This window comes from Schistocerca gregaria, chromosome 9, assembly GCF_023897955.1.
Source record: "Schistocerca gregaria isolate iqSchGreg1 chromosome 9, iqSchGreg1.2, whole genome shotgun sequence".
NCBI lineage: Eukaryota > Metazoa > Arthropoda > Insecta > Orthoptera > Acrididae > Schistocerca > Schistocerca gregaria.
Window position 1 is genome coordinate 146,779,559 of NC_064928.1, and position 16,385 is coordinate 146,795,943.

The window sequence follows — 16,385 nt, forward strand, 5'->3', positions numbered from 1 at the left end:
ATACTTACGAAAAACCATATTATCGCTAATAATGTGTGTGTAATCTATTCTTCCAGGCAAAGTGGTAACAGAGACAAAATTTAAATCACAAAAAATGTGTATGCTCTATCCTATTTTGTTTCTTAAAATTAGAGCTTTCTTTGATAAAGACTGAAAAAAATTCTTTCTTCCAAGTGACAGTGGAGGAGTGAGAAGGTGACTGGTTGAAGAAATTCGCCTTTCTCGATTTCGCAAATTCCTTTTTCTATTTCTCAATTCCATTTCATGTATCAGTATTTTATTTGCATTAAATGTTCTCATTGCACTTCTCACATTAATTCTCTAGCAGAGTTTGAGTTTTGATAAAATATACTATTGCCTTCATAAGGAGAGCAACTAACTATTGAAGAAGTAATGGAGTCAGACAGGTGGTGTAGTAGTTTGCAATTTGATCAGAAATTAGATTAGCACCATTAGTGAAATATCTGCAGCATCCTCATTTTCATACAATGTGTAAAGTGGCACATATTCATATGTTCTCTCAGTTTCAAGTGTCCACTTCCATGCACTGCCAAGTGCATAGTCCACATCTTTGTTAAAGTTCTTGACGCACATTCCAGTTTTCACAATCTCTGATGAACGAGTGTGGGCAGTTTGAAGTGGGGGTTGGCTCTGTGCCTCCTTGCCTGAAATGAAGTTGTTAACTGAATAAGTCCCCATTGCAGAATCATGTACCACAGCCGGTGAAAGGCTATCCGGTCATGCTGCATATCGGCATTGCGAGAGTGAGGACACGGTCTTCTCCGTGATGATAGGTTCGCACAGCTGTGAGAAAGATACCTCATCATGAGAGGGCAGTGATATGCTGTCGAGGTGGTGGTATTTACCAGACAGACACCGAGTGAATAATTCTGTCCACCAGTTCCGGAAATGGCAATGGAGGCTACGGCGGGGTACTACCGAGGAGCTAGTCAGTACACTGTGCTGCATTTGTCTTAAGTGCATCCAACACACTGCTGCTTGGGTGTGTGGCTAACTCAGATTGGAGCAACTCGATTGACTGCTGCCACCCTTCTACCGATGGCATTGGTGGCAGCTAATGGCATACCCTGTATGGCAAAGCAGTCGGTAGGAAACTTTCTTTGTTCTCCCACATGTCTTACCTTGCTACACACTGTACCTGGTGCCTCAATGTCCAATGTGTCCTAAACAGTACTTTCTGGGCAATGGATTGGACCACCCTCCTCCATTTGTACCAATCCCTTGTCTGTTCGAAACTAGACTATTGGTATTTCATCTATAGATCTGCACATCCATCCGTCTTATAGCATCTTAACACAATCCACCATCATGGAATATGTTCAGGCATTGGTGCCTTTTACACTAGCCCAGTTAAGACTCTCTATGCAGAAACTCTTGAGCTCCCCTGCCAGACCGGCGTGATGTCCTCCTCAGCAAGTACCCATGCCACTCATCCTATGTCCCCTTTTTTGATGACTCCATTGACAAAAAGTATAGGCTGTGCCTTTCTTCTCTGTTATCTCCTGAAGTTCGCTTTTGGCTAGTGCTCCAGCAGCTTAACTTCATGCTATCTGCTGTGTTCCCACTGGGTGTGCACCCTTCACTGCCTTGGCTTCATGCAATGGCCTGTGTTCATCTTTGACTACATTCACTTCCCAAGGAAACTACTCCAGATTTGATCTGTCTCTGTAAGTTTCTCAATCTTCACATGCAAATTTGTGATAGCACTTTTGTGTGTACTGATGACTCTAAGACTGACCGTGATGTTGGTCATACCTTCGTCATTGGCACCGACTATTTTCGATATTGGCCTCCAGAACACTGCTCAATATTTACGGCAGAGTTCTTCGCCCTTTATCTGGCCACCAAATACATCCAGAGACACAAGATTTCCAATTGTGTCATACATTTCGATTCTTTCGGTGCCCTTCAGAGCCTCTGTGTGCTGTTCACAGTCCGTTGCTTAGTGCAATGGGTTCAAGAAAGCCTCTTCTTGCGTGTTGTTAAGGGTCACATTGATCTGACGGGAAATAAGGCTGCAGATGCTTCTGTCAAAGCTACAGTCCTCCTACCTCAGCATGCTGGCTTTTCCATTCCTTCGGATTATCTCCATGTTGCCTTCTGTTGCGAGATGGTGTCACTTTGGCATCACCACTGGTCTTCTCTTCACAGAAACGAACTCCAGGGAATTAAACCTCTCCCAGTGGCTTGGCTGACCTCTCGACCTTCTCACTCCTCTTATCACGAGAAGATCATTATAGCTAGATTGCATATTAGGCACTGTCTCTTTAGCCATAGCAATTTGTCAGGTGGCGATCCCCCACCACTTTGTGGTCATTGTCTTCAGTCTTTGATGGGTCACCATTTCTTGAGCCAGTGCCCTTTTTTAATCGCTATGTTCCAGGCTGTGTTTGTCATTTGAATTATCGGCCGTTTTAGTGGACGATGCATTGGCTGTCAATTGCGTTTTACTTCTTATCCGTCGTAGCAATATGGTGAAGGATGATTAATCTTTGGTTCGGGAACTCTGCTGTATCGACAGCGTATTTTGTGGACCTTTCTCTGAGGGAAAGTCCTTGATTTGCTCTCTATCCTTCTGTCAGTAGGGCTTAATGTATAGTAGTTTTTAACTTCTTTTGCTTATTGGTTTTCTTAGGTTATGGCACGATCACTTAAACTTCATTTGTTTTTGTGCCTTAAAAGAAAGGAGACGTCAACATCAGCTGCTAGGTGGGTAACTATTGGTTGGAGCAAAGGATGTGGTCTGGCGTGCAACTCCTGTGAAGAAGATGAAGCAGATAGTGGTGGATGGGAAGCCAGCAGATGTTGATGCCCCTCCTTGCAAGAGGGAGAACAGAGAGAAATTTGGTAACCTGGCTCTTCATTCTTTTATGCTGACCCTCAGTACACTTGAGTGTGCAGTCAGGGAAGCATTTAGCCAACTCTGGTTGACAAAGCAGATGCCAACAGTTAATTCTGCTTCATGATGTACCAGGTGCAGAAACTCCTCACTGGACAAACTGTCTTTTGCACAGTTCCCTGTCTATGTTGGTGACTTTGGCATGGGCGTGGTCAGGTCTCGGTGGTGAGTGAGTGTACCAACAGCTACGAACTGTGCGATTCACAGAACACATATTTCACATTGAGTGCCAGGTGAATGAATGAAAATAGGACATCTGGAGAACTGATAGCATCAGACTTTTGTGATGCATGTACTTATTGGATTCCGTTTGTTCAACAACAGTTCGTGTTTGAACTGCATGCTCTCCCCATTAACCTGCATCTACCACAGTGCTGTAATAGTTCATTGAAACCCAATCTCGGGTAACAGTCTTATTCATCTAGGTGGACTGATACAGTTTGCAAAGTTACCCAAAGGTTGGTAACAACCAATTCTTGTTGATGGAAAGCATCTTTTCACCTGCTTACTGGTCTGGCAGCCTCACATTCGCCTCCACCACCTTGAAGTAAGTAGAGTGTTACTTGAACTGAGAACAGAAATCTGGATTCTTAGGAGCTTGACAGGCATTTAAATGTGTGCTACACCACTTTCTGTCTTGCGATGTGGCAGATGTTCACTTCGTGTAGGAACAGGTGCTCCATTGTGTGGTAAACGAGTGTCACCATTGAAACAATTTCATATAGTGGGCATCGACTTTCCTGGCCTGTTGTATGTCAGACAAGGACAGATTATGAAGAAGTTATATGTAACAAAACAATACATGCTCTGTGCCTATGCCCAGATATTTTAACTCGCAGATTTGGGAGACGATGAGCGTCGAGCATAATTTACACTGACAGCGTCATGCCTTCCACGTCAGGCACATACAGCTGATGGAGGTCTGACAGGCTCTCACGGCAATTGAGGTGCACCTGTGCCTCATCCAGCATGCTATCAAATGGAAATTCATCATCCCACATGTGCCTCAGTGCAGAGAATGGCAGGAATGGATGGTAGTTGCCTGAGGATGGTTTTCGAATGATCGCAGGTGGACGGAGGAGGCCTTGGCACAATCTCAGTCGGCATAGAAGCTGCACTAAATTCGAGACCAGTTACATGAGGGATAGAGGAACCTGAATCTTCGAATACAAAATTAACAAAAATTGCTTGGTGTTGGAAACGCATTTAGACCTGGTGAGATACCTGTAAGATTCTTCACAGGTGATGATAGAACTTCTGAGCAGTAGTTTATTGTAGGTTGCTGGAGGAACATGGCGTACCCACCAATCGGAAAAAGTCTCATGTCACCCCATTTTCAAGATTGGTCTTCATACACAGATGCACATTAATTATCATCATCATCATCATCATCATCATCATCATCATCAACAAGGTAAAGGTAACTGGTGGAATCAATCTGCCTTTTACCTCTACATAGCTGTTTGTCACAAAAATTAACAAATTGTACCAAATGCTGTTATACTTACAGATTTTGTGCCATGTTGTACAGATACGTTCTCCAGCTTCAGCAGGCACACCTCAAAAAGATTCAGAGACTGCACTAGAAGAGAAATCTTTGAAAAGGAAAAGAGGAAGGCAGAGACGAGATGAAACTGGCAGCGGACCTTCAGTGGAAAAGTCGGAGGACCATAGACACGATGGAGTTACTAGTAGAGATAAAAATGATTCTGCCCTTGAGGTATGTACTCAGCTCGTTGGTATTTTGTTCCTTAAAATTACAACTTTCTGTAATAAATACACAAAAAGTCTTCCATGTGACAGCTAGTGTGCCATGTTTTACAGATACATTCTCCAGCTTTAGTAGACACACCCCACAAAGATTCAGAGACTACACTAGAAGAGAAATCTTTGAAAAGGAGAAGAGGAAGGCAAAGACGAGACGAAACGGTCAGTGGTCCTTCAGTGGAAAAGTCTGAGCACCATAAACACGATGGAGTTGCTGGTGGAGATAAAAATGCTGCCCTTGAGGTATTACTCAGCTCATTGGTATTTTGTTCCATAGAATTACCCATAAAATTACAACTTTCTCTAATAAATACACGAAATGTCTTCCTTCCATGTGGCAGTGGAAGAGGGAGAAAGTGACTGGCTGGAGAAATTGGCCTTTCTCCATTTTCCAAATTCCTTCCTCTATCAGTCAATTTCATTTTGTGTGAATTAAATGTTCTTGGTGCACTTCTCTGTCAGAATCCTGTATCGGAATTAATTCTCTATCAGAATTCTGGCAATATATGCCATGATATGTATAAGCAGACTGAAGTGACAAATGAAAATTTATACCAAGGCCGGAATTCGAACAAGTGTCTCCTGCTCACTAGGCAGATACTCTGGCCACTTTGTGGAGTTGAAAATATCTCTGGAATCTTATATGGTTTCACTTGATTGCAGCACTTATGCCTTGGTTTCAGGCAGGATCCCCCATTTTGTTCGATGCTGAAATGCTGTTCCAGTGCAGTTGGAGAGCCTCTGCAATGCTGTTCAAGTTTAGAGGCAATATCAAGAGAGCTGAGGCATGAAAGGCAATTTGTATTGAGGAGGGAGGGCTGGTTAGGGTAGTCGATGCAGTGGAGCAAAGCTAATGTGCCAGGATGGCGTAATGGTTAGTGCATCTGTCTAATGAGCAGGAGATCCAATACAAATTCTCGTATTTCGCTTCAGTCTACATGTATACGTCATGGATATTTGAAACTTGAAATGGTCTCTGGAACTATATAGTTTCATCTGCATATCTACCGTTGTCATCATGAAGGCAACTGATTGTTGGAGAAGTAACTTACACAGATAGTGTTTTGTCCACCACAACAAGAAACAAGAGTGGTCTCCATGATGAAACATCGTCAACACTGGCTTTGTTGCTATATTTTTGTGCAGCATCTTGACATCAAGTACCCTCTTCCAATTACTATTGACTTCACAACCTGTATCTGTATTAAACTTGTTGACCTAGATTCTAAGTTCCAGAGCAACTGTGGTGATTGACTCCAAATAGTTTAAAGCTTGGGCTAGAATCTGTGCCAGTTCAAACAAAATCTTCTGCTTACTGAGAAGGGAGTGAGACATGGATTTATAATGTGAAAATCATGAGGATTGCTTGGCAAATGGTGGAGAGATGTAGGGTGGGAATTACTGGGGAAGACAGGAAAAGAAACAAATCTACATCTACATTTGCATATATATGCTGCAAACCACTTTGAAATGCGACAGAGGCTACTTTCCACTGTACCAGTTACTAGGACATCTACCATTCCATTCACATACAGAGCATGGGAGGAATTCTTACTGAAATGCCTTTGTGAGTGCTGCAACTGGTCCAATCTTGCCTTCATCCCTATAGGAGCGACGTGTAGGGGATTGTAGTATGTTTGTAGGTACAGCATATAAAAGCTGTTACTGTAAGCTTCGTAAGTAGATGTTAGTGGGATTTTTCGTAACAATCTTCAAGTGCCTGTCAGTTTAGATTTTGTAGAATCTCCGTGATGCTCTCCCATAGGTCAAACAACCTCTGACAGTTCGGGTTCCACATACTCGAGCAATTCTCCAGGAAATTATCTAGATTGCATTTTTATGGGCCGTGTTGTCTACTGCCACATCCGAATGCCCCGTAAACCTAGATATTGCACAATTTGACCACCTGTCCAAATGGAGACCCACTGTGACAGGTGCTGATAATGCTGTCACACATGAGCAGGTGACACCTCCACATTCGTCACAGTGATCACTCAGCATCTGACACCGGTCACGCTCCTTGTGTACTCTGTCTGGCCTGGTGAGAGCAATAATAAACCTGCACGCAGGCATCACAGAGAGTTGCTACTTAATATTTTACATTCCAGCCATGTCTTCTGGGTGCTTCACTTTCTTTGTTAGGTAGTGTATTTTTTGGTTTTGCAACTTCCCAATATCATACAGTATCATTTGGGAACAGCAGCTATGTACACTTGGGCGTCTGTGTCTGTACAATACAAGCCACTAAACAATATATGACAGCTGGTATCTTATATACCACTATTATTTCACTCATTTATTGTTCATTTTCAGGTAGTGCATAGGATTAACAACTGTTGCTGTATGAGCTTCAATTTATCTGAGAAGCCTGGCATTGCTCGACTATTTATTTATGGCTGTGCCCAAAACCACATACACATGGAATTTAGTTTTAACTTATAAAGCTTCTTTATATACGTTTGAAGTAGTATGATTGGGGAAATGAACTTCCCTCAGCCCGTATGCTATTCATTTGTTTCTGTTGTCAGTTGAGTGAGTTATCGAGTACTTGTACATTCCTATGTAGCACGAATGTCCGCGTTATCATATATGGCAATGTAATTAGCCAATTTGCCAGGAAGAATAGGTGCATAGAATTAATCATTTAAGGAAGAGAACCACAATTGCAACTTTTTTTATATCATAAGATGGCATTTTCTTGTGTAGATATATAATTAGTTTAAATAAAACATTCATAAACTTTGCATGTGACTTGATTATTTTTCATTACTGTAAAAGCATGGATAGCTCAAGATACCTTTAATGGCCCCTCATTGAGGTTTTTTCTGTATATGCCACTACATAACACTGTGTGTCAAACAGAGTACTGGATTGGGTTTTACCATCAAGTAACTGCCCACATCTAAATTTGAAATGTCTCTAATCTGCCAGTGGTCTGCTACCATGTACATTCACTATTTGATGTACTGATATAGTAAGCAGCTTAAGTCACTTAAAAAAGGAAAGGCTTATGGTCAGGTTTTATACCTGTTAGGTTCTATTTCAGAGTATGCTGATGAAATAACTCCATTTTTAGCAGTTGTAGTCAACAACTCGCACAATGAAAGATCTGTACATAGAGACTGCAAAGTTTCACTGGTCTCACTAATACACAAGAAAGAAAAAAGAAGTAATTTGACTTGCTGAATTATATATCCTTGTTGTAGACGTGGATTTGCAATAGGATTTTGGCATATATACTGTCTTTTAACTGTATGAAATATCTCGAAGAAAATTATCTATTCACACACAGCCAGCACAGACTCAGCAAAAGCCACTCTTGTGAAACACGACTGGCTCTTTATTCACACAAATTAATGAGTGACAATAACAAGGAATCTTAAGTTGATTCCATGTTTCCAGTTTTCAGAAGACTTCTGGTGCAGTGCATCACAAGAGGGCTCTAATCAGATTGTGTTTCTGTGGCCTTTTGTCTCAGTTGTGTAATTGGATTCGTGATTTACTTGAGTAATTGACGGGAAGTTGTGTAATGAAACTGAAATGATATCTAGGTTTCCCAAAGGAAGTGTTGTAAGCCCTCTTCTGTTCTAAACCTATGCAAACCATTTACCATCTGGTAAAGTATTCAGAATACCAATACAAATTACAATATGATTTAGACAAGATATCTGCATGACAAGTTACAATCAACTGAGAACAATAAAAAGGGTGAGGTTGTCAGATGAGTGTAAAAAGACCTGTGTTAAATATTGGTTACTTTTAAATCACACAAATATAAAGACTGTTGATTAAACTAAATAGCTAGAGATTATTGTTATAACACCTCAAATCAGAACTGTCACGTGGAAAATGTTGTGACAAAGGCAAACCGAAGATTGTTTTATTGGTAGAACATTTAGGAGTTACACAATCTAGTAATGAGGTCTCCTTCGCTACACTTGTTGTCTGGCCCCTTCTGGAAAATCATTGCGTGTTGTGGTATCCTTACCAGCAGATTGACCAGTTTGTTCTGTGAACTGGGCACCCATCACTGGTGTTGACTGGTATGGCTTGGTATGGCTGCAAGTTCGTTCACTACTTTGTATTGGGTGCACAACACACATTGTTATTTAATCCCTAAACTTACTGATTTTCTTACAAGTTGTGTTCCAAAAAATAATGGTTTTTTTTATTTATTTTTAATGAAAAATGTCCTTTAATGACTGGCATTACATATAGGTGTATAAAGACAGTTATTAAATCTCAAAATAATGAGTTGAATTTTTTTAAAGACCACCAATAATAAAATCTTAAGTATGCTTGTCCTTTCAGTCATTTCCTGTGAATGGAAATCTTGGAGGAGGCGGCTGGAGCACAGTAGACATATTTCTCATAAGACGGAAGAGCACTTGTCAATCATCTGATAAACTGTTGTCACTATTAGTCTCCAATGACGTAACATCACTTTTTTTTCACTTTCTGAGCCACTAAGTTAGGTGTAAACTTGGGACCATTACAGCAATCCATTTTCCGAAGTACTGCATAAACAACAATAAAGGACAGAAGCTGAAAGTGTGCCTTTTGTTGTACAGTACCCAAAGTTATGTACAGTAAAGGCAATATGTAGTAACAACCATCTCTTTTGTGGACTGGGGACATCACTGCCGCTGAAAAAAGACTAATGTATCCTGGTAGGATGGATGTGTGTGTTCTACAATGAAACTAACACAGAGTAATATTTAGTGAAATATACAGGCTGTATCAAAAAGAATCATTTGATTTGGCACGTCTGTGTTTCTGAAACTAATAAACATATACAGTGAATTTTGTGTTTTGATGAACGGGAAACTAAAAAGTTTTCTTTTTTTCCCCTTCTTCTTCTTCTCCTCCGCACCTTTCTGTAGCTATTCAATATGTCCCCCTTGAGACGCACAGTACATTTCAGTGTGGTATTCAAATTGTTCCCACATAGCAGCAAGCATGCCTTGAGTTACAACTTCCACTGATGCTGTTACGCGATTGTCTCGGAGAGTCTTTTATAGACCCCTACAAGAAATAATCACATACAATCAGTTTCGATGACCTTGGTGGATACTAATGTAAAGCTGAATCATTTGGGCCAGTGTGACTGATCTGCCATTCAGTAATCTTTTGATTTAAAAATTCCAACCTTTCCAGATGACAGTATGGCGGTGCCCCCATCCTGTTGGTAAATGAAGTCTTTCGAATCAGTCTCCAACTGTGAGAAAAGAAAGTTCTCAACCACATCGAGATATGTGCTTCCTGTAACAGTTTTTGCGGAAAAGAAAAATGGACCATACATCTTATCCCGTGAAACTGCACAGAACACATTAAATTTTGGAGAGTCCCTCTGGTGTTTTACAACTTCATGTAGTTGTTCTGTACCCCATGTTCTCACATTATGACGGTTTACCCTTCCATTTAAATGGAGTGTTGCTTCGTCACTGAACATTAAGTGTGAAAGAAAACTGTCATCCTCCATATTGTCAGGAACAAAATTACAGAACTCCACATGTTGTTTGTCACTTCCACAAAGAGCTTGCAGTAGCTGAATTTTGTATGTTTTCATGTGCAAACATTGATGCGATACATGCCAGAGCAACATTGGGGCCATGTTGAGCTGCACGGTGAACAGACATATGCAGACTTCCTGTGAAACTAAGATGGATACATTCGACATCTGTATCAGATGCTCGGATTGGCCCTATGATTTGCCTTTACGCAAACAACCTGTTTCTCAGAATTGTTCATGCCATTGTCTAATGCTCTGTGCTGTAGGAGGGTACACACCATACCTAGCACAAAAGTCGTGCTGGACAGTTATTACTGATCCGCACTGTGCAAAACAGAACACAAAATGCTTTCTGTTGTTCTGACACCATTTTTACTAGAAATGAAGTGGGGCGCACACACACTGCTGCATACGTAGTGGGAACCATGTAAAACTCTAAAGTTCGATCTTTCCAACAGTACATTGTTTATGCACATATTTAAAATAACATAATAGTTATGATTTTTTTAAAATCGAATGAGTCTTTTTGATTCACCCTGTAATACTCAATGTTTGTAACACAGGTTACAGTAGTTGCAGAATGCATGTTTAGGCTATCTGCCCTGTATGGACTACAGTTCCATGATCACAAACTAAACAATGTTCTCTGAACTAAAGTCGGATGGAAACTGATCTTCTGTCTTGACGTACTATTCAAAGAACAGTTTGAAACCAACAGCACTGAGTTTAAATCTCTAGGCAGGTGGGGTCTGTCCATACTTGATAATTGTATTGGTCTGAAGATGGCTGTTTGCTCAGCAGAAAGTAGTATTCTGCAATTCTTAAAACATTGCAAAATCCTTAGCATTGATGTTATGAAAAGCATAGAGGAGACATTGAATTGCAGATAAGCACAACAAAAAGACTGTTATGTATTTAAGGTTTTGACCAATAGGCCTTCTTCTGTAGCAGGAAGGATGGACACCCCGCCCCCCCCCCCCCCCCCCACACACACACACATGCACATACCCTCCCCCCCCCCCCCCCCCCCCCAAACACATACACATTCACAACTCTCTCTCTCTCTCTCTCTCTCTCTCTCTCTCTCTCTCTCTCTCTCTCTCTCTCACACACACACACACACACACACACACACACACGACCATGGTGTCTGGCTGCTGTGGCTGGACTGAGTTGGTGTGGGTGGAGAGGATGAGGTGGTTGATGGGGTTGGGAGGAGAGGATGGCCAGATGGGCTGATGGGAGATGTAGTGCTGCATGTGGGAGTGTGCAGGGCAGTGGTAGGGACAAGGGAAGAGCTGCAAAGTGCAGTTGTGGGGAGGGGGGCGGAAAAGGAGAGAAGTAGAAAAGGAGGACTAGTGGGTGCATTGCCAGAATGGAAGAATGTGTTGTGTTGAAGTGGAGGCAGGGAAAGGGATAGGTAAATGCATTACAGCGGCTAGTGAGGGTGGAGCCGAGGGGGTTATGGGAATGTAGGATATATTGCAGGTTGAGTGCCCACCTGCACAGTTCAGAAAAGCTAGTGTTCCTGGAAAGAATCAAGATGGCTGTGTGAAGCAGTCATTGAAGGGAAGTACATTGTGTTGGGCAGCATATTCAGCAACTGGGTGGTCCAGCTATCTCTTGACCGCAGATTGTCAGTGGTCATTTGTGTGAGCAGACAACTTGTTGGTCGTTGTGAATGTATAGAAAGCAGTTCAGTGGTTGCAGCTTAGTTTGTAAGTCACATGACTACTTTCAAAGTTAGCTTTACCTTTGATGGGATAGGTGATGGTTGTACAAGACAGTAGTAGGTGTTGGTGGGAGGATTTATGGGACACGTATTGCACCTAGGTCTGTTAAGGGGGTATCGGCCACGAGGCAAAGGGTTAGGAGCAGGGGTGGAGTAGGGCCGGACAAGGATATTGTGTAGGTTTGGTGGGCAGAGGAATACCCTGTGGGACAGGTGGCTAGTGGAGTATATGTATATAGACAATAGCATATTTCTCATTTCAGGGTTTGACTATCACCTACTCCAGTCTGGTTACAGGCATGTCATATTCCATCAAAGGTAGAGCTAAATGTGAAAGCAGTCATGTGATAAAACTAAGCTGCAAATCACTGTGCTGCATCCTATGTGGGCGTGATGGCTAATGAGTTGTGTGTCCGCACGAATGGCCACCGACAAACTGTGTGACGGAGAGACTGATGGAATATTCACTTGCTGAATGCACTGCCCAACACAATGTTCTTCACTTCAGTTGCCGATTCACGACCTGCGCAATCTGCAGCCTCTCTGCTGACACCAGATTTCCTGAATTGCTCAGGTGGCAACTCACCCTGTGTTATATCCTACAATCCTGTAACCTCCCTGGCCTCAGTCTTTACTGGTCCCTGTCCTCCCCTACTCCCACTCCAGCACAACACATCCTTCTACTAAGCCAAGGCCCCACTGCTCTACACCCCTCCTCTCCTCTACTTCTCCCCGTCACACCCACCCCTGCCCTCCCAAACTTTCCAACTGCACCTAGCAGCCCTACTCTGTCACTACCAAGTCCCTGCATGCTCCCACAGGCAGCACTATACCTTCAGCCACCCCACCCCATTCCTCCTATTTACACCCACCACCCTGACCAGGTGCAGTTAGGACTCTGGCCACAGCCACCAGAGACAGTGATCGCGCGTTTGCAGTGCGTGCATGCGCGCGCGCGCGCGCGTGTGTGTGTGTGTGTGTGTGTGTGTGTGTGTGTGTGTGTGTGTGTGTGTGTGTGTGTCCTTCCTGCTACAGAAGAAGACCTATTGGTCAAAAGCTGAAATATACAATAGTCTCTGCATTGTGCCTGCCTATGATTCAGTGTCTCCTTTATGTGGTAAGTAGTGATCTACCCTTTTCATAATCTTGTTGTTATTCCAGCCTTGGTTTTCCATTGTTTAAACCTTTAATGTTGGTTGTTTTTCATCTAATGTCCTGTTTTCAAGACATTCACCATTCTTTTCAACTGATCATCTAAGCAATTAATGTTTCTCACAAAATTAGAATGTAGTACACAAATCTTGAAGTTTCTATTTCGTGTTTCTGACCAGTGTTTATTTTCTGAATTTCTCCTTGGTTTCCTTTACTGCTGGCACAGTATTCAGACTGAATAGTGTTATGATTAGGCCACAGTCCTGCTCACTTCATACTCAGCAATCTCCTCCCCCCCCCTCCCCCTCCCCCAATGATGTCCTTCATATCTTGGAACTCCAGTCTGGTTTTTATACAGTGGTGGATAACCTTTCATCTCCTGTTCTTTATCACTGATAGCTTCAGAATTTCAGTGTGTGTTTCATTTGACATTGTCAGAAGCTTTTTCTAAAACTGCAAATGCTATAAATGTAGATTTCTCTCTCTTCTAAGAACGCCTTATAGGATGAGTACTGTCTCATATATTCCTACATTCCCCCAGAACCCAAATTAATTGTATACCAATGCTTCCAGACATCTGTATATAATTTGTGTTAGTATTTTGCATTTCTTAGTTACAAAACTGATTCATCAGAAATACTTACGTCTTTCAGCATGCACCTTGTTAGAGATTAATATTAAAACAGCTTCACCTTCAGTGGTTTCCACAATGGGATCCATGTACAGTATATTTTCACTGTTCAAGTCTCAGGCTTTTAGTTGAAACTATACCTTTCTCAACTACACTGAGGAGCCAAAAAAAAAAAAAAAAAAAAAATGCAGCTACACCTGCCTCATATAGTGTTGGGCCACTGCAAGCACACAGAAGTGCCACAACATGACGTGGCATGGACACATCTAATGTCTGAAGTAGTGCTGGAGGGAACTGACACCATGAATCTTGCAGGGCTGCCCATAAATCCGGAAGAGTGCAAGGGGGAGGAAATCTCTTCTGAACAGCACGTTGCAAGGCATTCCAGATATGCTTAATAATGTTCATGTCTGGGGAGTCTGGTTTACAGCGGAGGTATTTTTTATTTATTTATTTATTTATTTAACCTGGCAAGATTAGGGCCATCAGGCCCTCTCTTACATCTAACCAGGCATTCTACTTATTTTACAGTCATATGTTTTAGCAGGCATGTTAAACTACATCTAATACAAAAAGTGAGATAAACAATTCGAAAGGTACACCTCGAAGAATACATTATTGAAGAGAAAGATTTTAGATAGGACTGCTGGCAGCAGGGAGTGTGAGGGAGACTCATGGTGAAGGGAGGAGAAGAATAGAGAGACATGATCAAACATAATTAAGGAAAATATAAAGGAAAAGGAGACTGCGTGGCTAATAGAGATAGATGAAGAGGAAGGCATCTCGGGAGCAAGATAGGAGACGCTAGCTTTGCTATTTGACAGATGAGAGGATTGGCCTTGCACATTAATTTTGTGGAGAATTTTATGCGGATGATAGTAGGAAATGCTTCAACTTCTTCTTAAAGGGACAGGAGATTGAATTTTCCTCAAGTTAAGGGGCAGTTTGTTCCAGAGGCGGACAGCGGCAACTGAGAAGGAGTTTGCAAAAGTTTTTGTTTTGTGAGTGGGCACAGTTAGGATACCAGATAAGAGTGACCTCGTGTTTCGATTATGATGGCATGACTGGTTTTTAATCTCTGAGGCTAGGTACTGGGGTGCTTGCGCGATGAGGAGCCGGTGAAGTAGACATAGAGTGTGGTAGTCACGCAGTTTGTCCGGCCGCAGCCACCCTAGCTCGGAGTATGAAGCACTAACATGATCATATCGGCGAATGTTGCAGGTGTAACGCACACAGGCATTCATGGTTAGCTCTAGCCGTCTTTTGTTTTCACTACTCATGCCTTGTTGAATCACATCACAATAGTGGAGGTTCGGTAGAACGAGTGCTTGCACGAGCTGGCGTTTCAAGTCCTGTGGGAATATGTTCCGAAACTTTTTGAGAGCATAGAGACAAGCAGACGTCTTTCGGCACACTGCGACTGTATTCTCCGCCCAGTTGAGATGCTCGTCCAAAGTTACACCCAAGTTCTTCACTGTTTTCTGATATGGTATTGGAGTACCTTCGAGCAGAATAGGAGGTAGCCGTTCGCGGAAATCTGAACTTATTAATTTCTGATGGGCTATTAAGATTACTTGCGTCTTTTTTGCATTTAATTTAAGCCCCAGGTTTTTCGCCCAAGTCACTACTGAAGACAGATCATCATTCATCAGAGCGATTGCAGTGTTTACGTCTTCAGGTCTGACGCTTAGGTAGAGCTGGAGGTCGTCGGCATAGAAATGATGTTTACAGGAGGACAAAACCGACGAAATATCGTTGACATATAAAGAAAACAAAAGTGGTCCTAAGACTGATCCTTGAGGCACTCCCGAAGAAACATGTTTCCAGGAAGATTTTTCATTTGCGCAGACAACACATTGCTGTCTGTCTTTTAAGTAGCTTTCAAACCATCTCATTGCACTATCAGAGAAATTAAGCTGTTGCATTTTTCTGAGTAATATGTCAAAGTTGACAGTGTCAAAAGCTTTGCTGAAGTCCAGTAGCGTCAATATTGTTGCCTTTCGATTGTCGATGGCATATTTCAGGTCATCAGTTACTTTAATTAGAGCAGTGTTTGTGCTGTGATGTTTACGGAAACCGGATTGAAATTTGTCATATAGACTGAATTCATGCAAGTGTTCAGTGATTTGGTCATAAACAATATATTCAAGTGCTTTGGAAACAGCAGGCAGTATGCTAATTGGTCGGTAATCACTAGGCTGTTGCGGGTTTTCGATCTTAGGGATGGGTCGAATTATGCTTCTTTTCCACGCAGTGGGGTATATTCCGTTCACGAGGGAAAAATTAAATATGTCAGTTAAGACAGGTACTAAGATATCGGCAACATTCTTAATCATGGTTATACCGATACTGTCGTTGCCTATTGCATCAGAAGAGATTCTCATTATTGCTTTTCTTGCCGTATTTGTTGTTACATGTTTTAGATGGAAGGTATCGTTGTTAGTTATCCTGTTTGGGGATTCTTGTGGATGGTAATTATCAGCCGTGCTGATATTCAGAGGTGCAGAGAAGAATTCATTTAATTCGTTAGCTGACACATGAAAAGTAGTTTCCGATTTTGCCTTTCCGACCCCCAAGCTACGGAGATTCTTCCATAGAGTCGTGGGTGTCAGATCGCTGCATACAAGGGAGCGAGCGTGCCTGATTTTGGCATTGCGAATGCATTGTTTCA

At 42.1% G+C, this 16,385-nt stretch overlaps 1 protein-coding gene across 25 annotated transcripts in view; it reads left to right on the top strand.

Annotated features, from left to right (window-relative positions):
• The window catches only part of LOC126291683 (uncharacterized), a 348,608-nt gene that overhangs the window by 81,342 nt on the left and 250,881 nt on the right, over window positions 1–16,385 (top strand). For 15 of the 25 annotated variants that reach the window (XM_049985282.1, XM_049985281.1, XM_049985283.1 and 12 more), the window contains exons 11-12: window positions 4,431–4,640; window positions 4,745–4,930. In XM_049985282.1, coding sequence (XP_049841239.1) covers window positions 4,431–4,640; window positions 4,745–4,930 — 396 coding nt within the window. The remainder of the gene's footprint in view (window positions 1–4,430; window positions 4,641–4,744; window positions 4,931–16,385) is intronic. The other 10 variants (XM_049985285.1, XM_049985288.1, XM_049985295.1 and 7 more) reach the window with 1 other exon arrangement.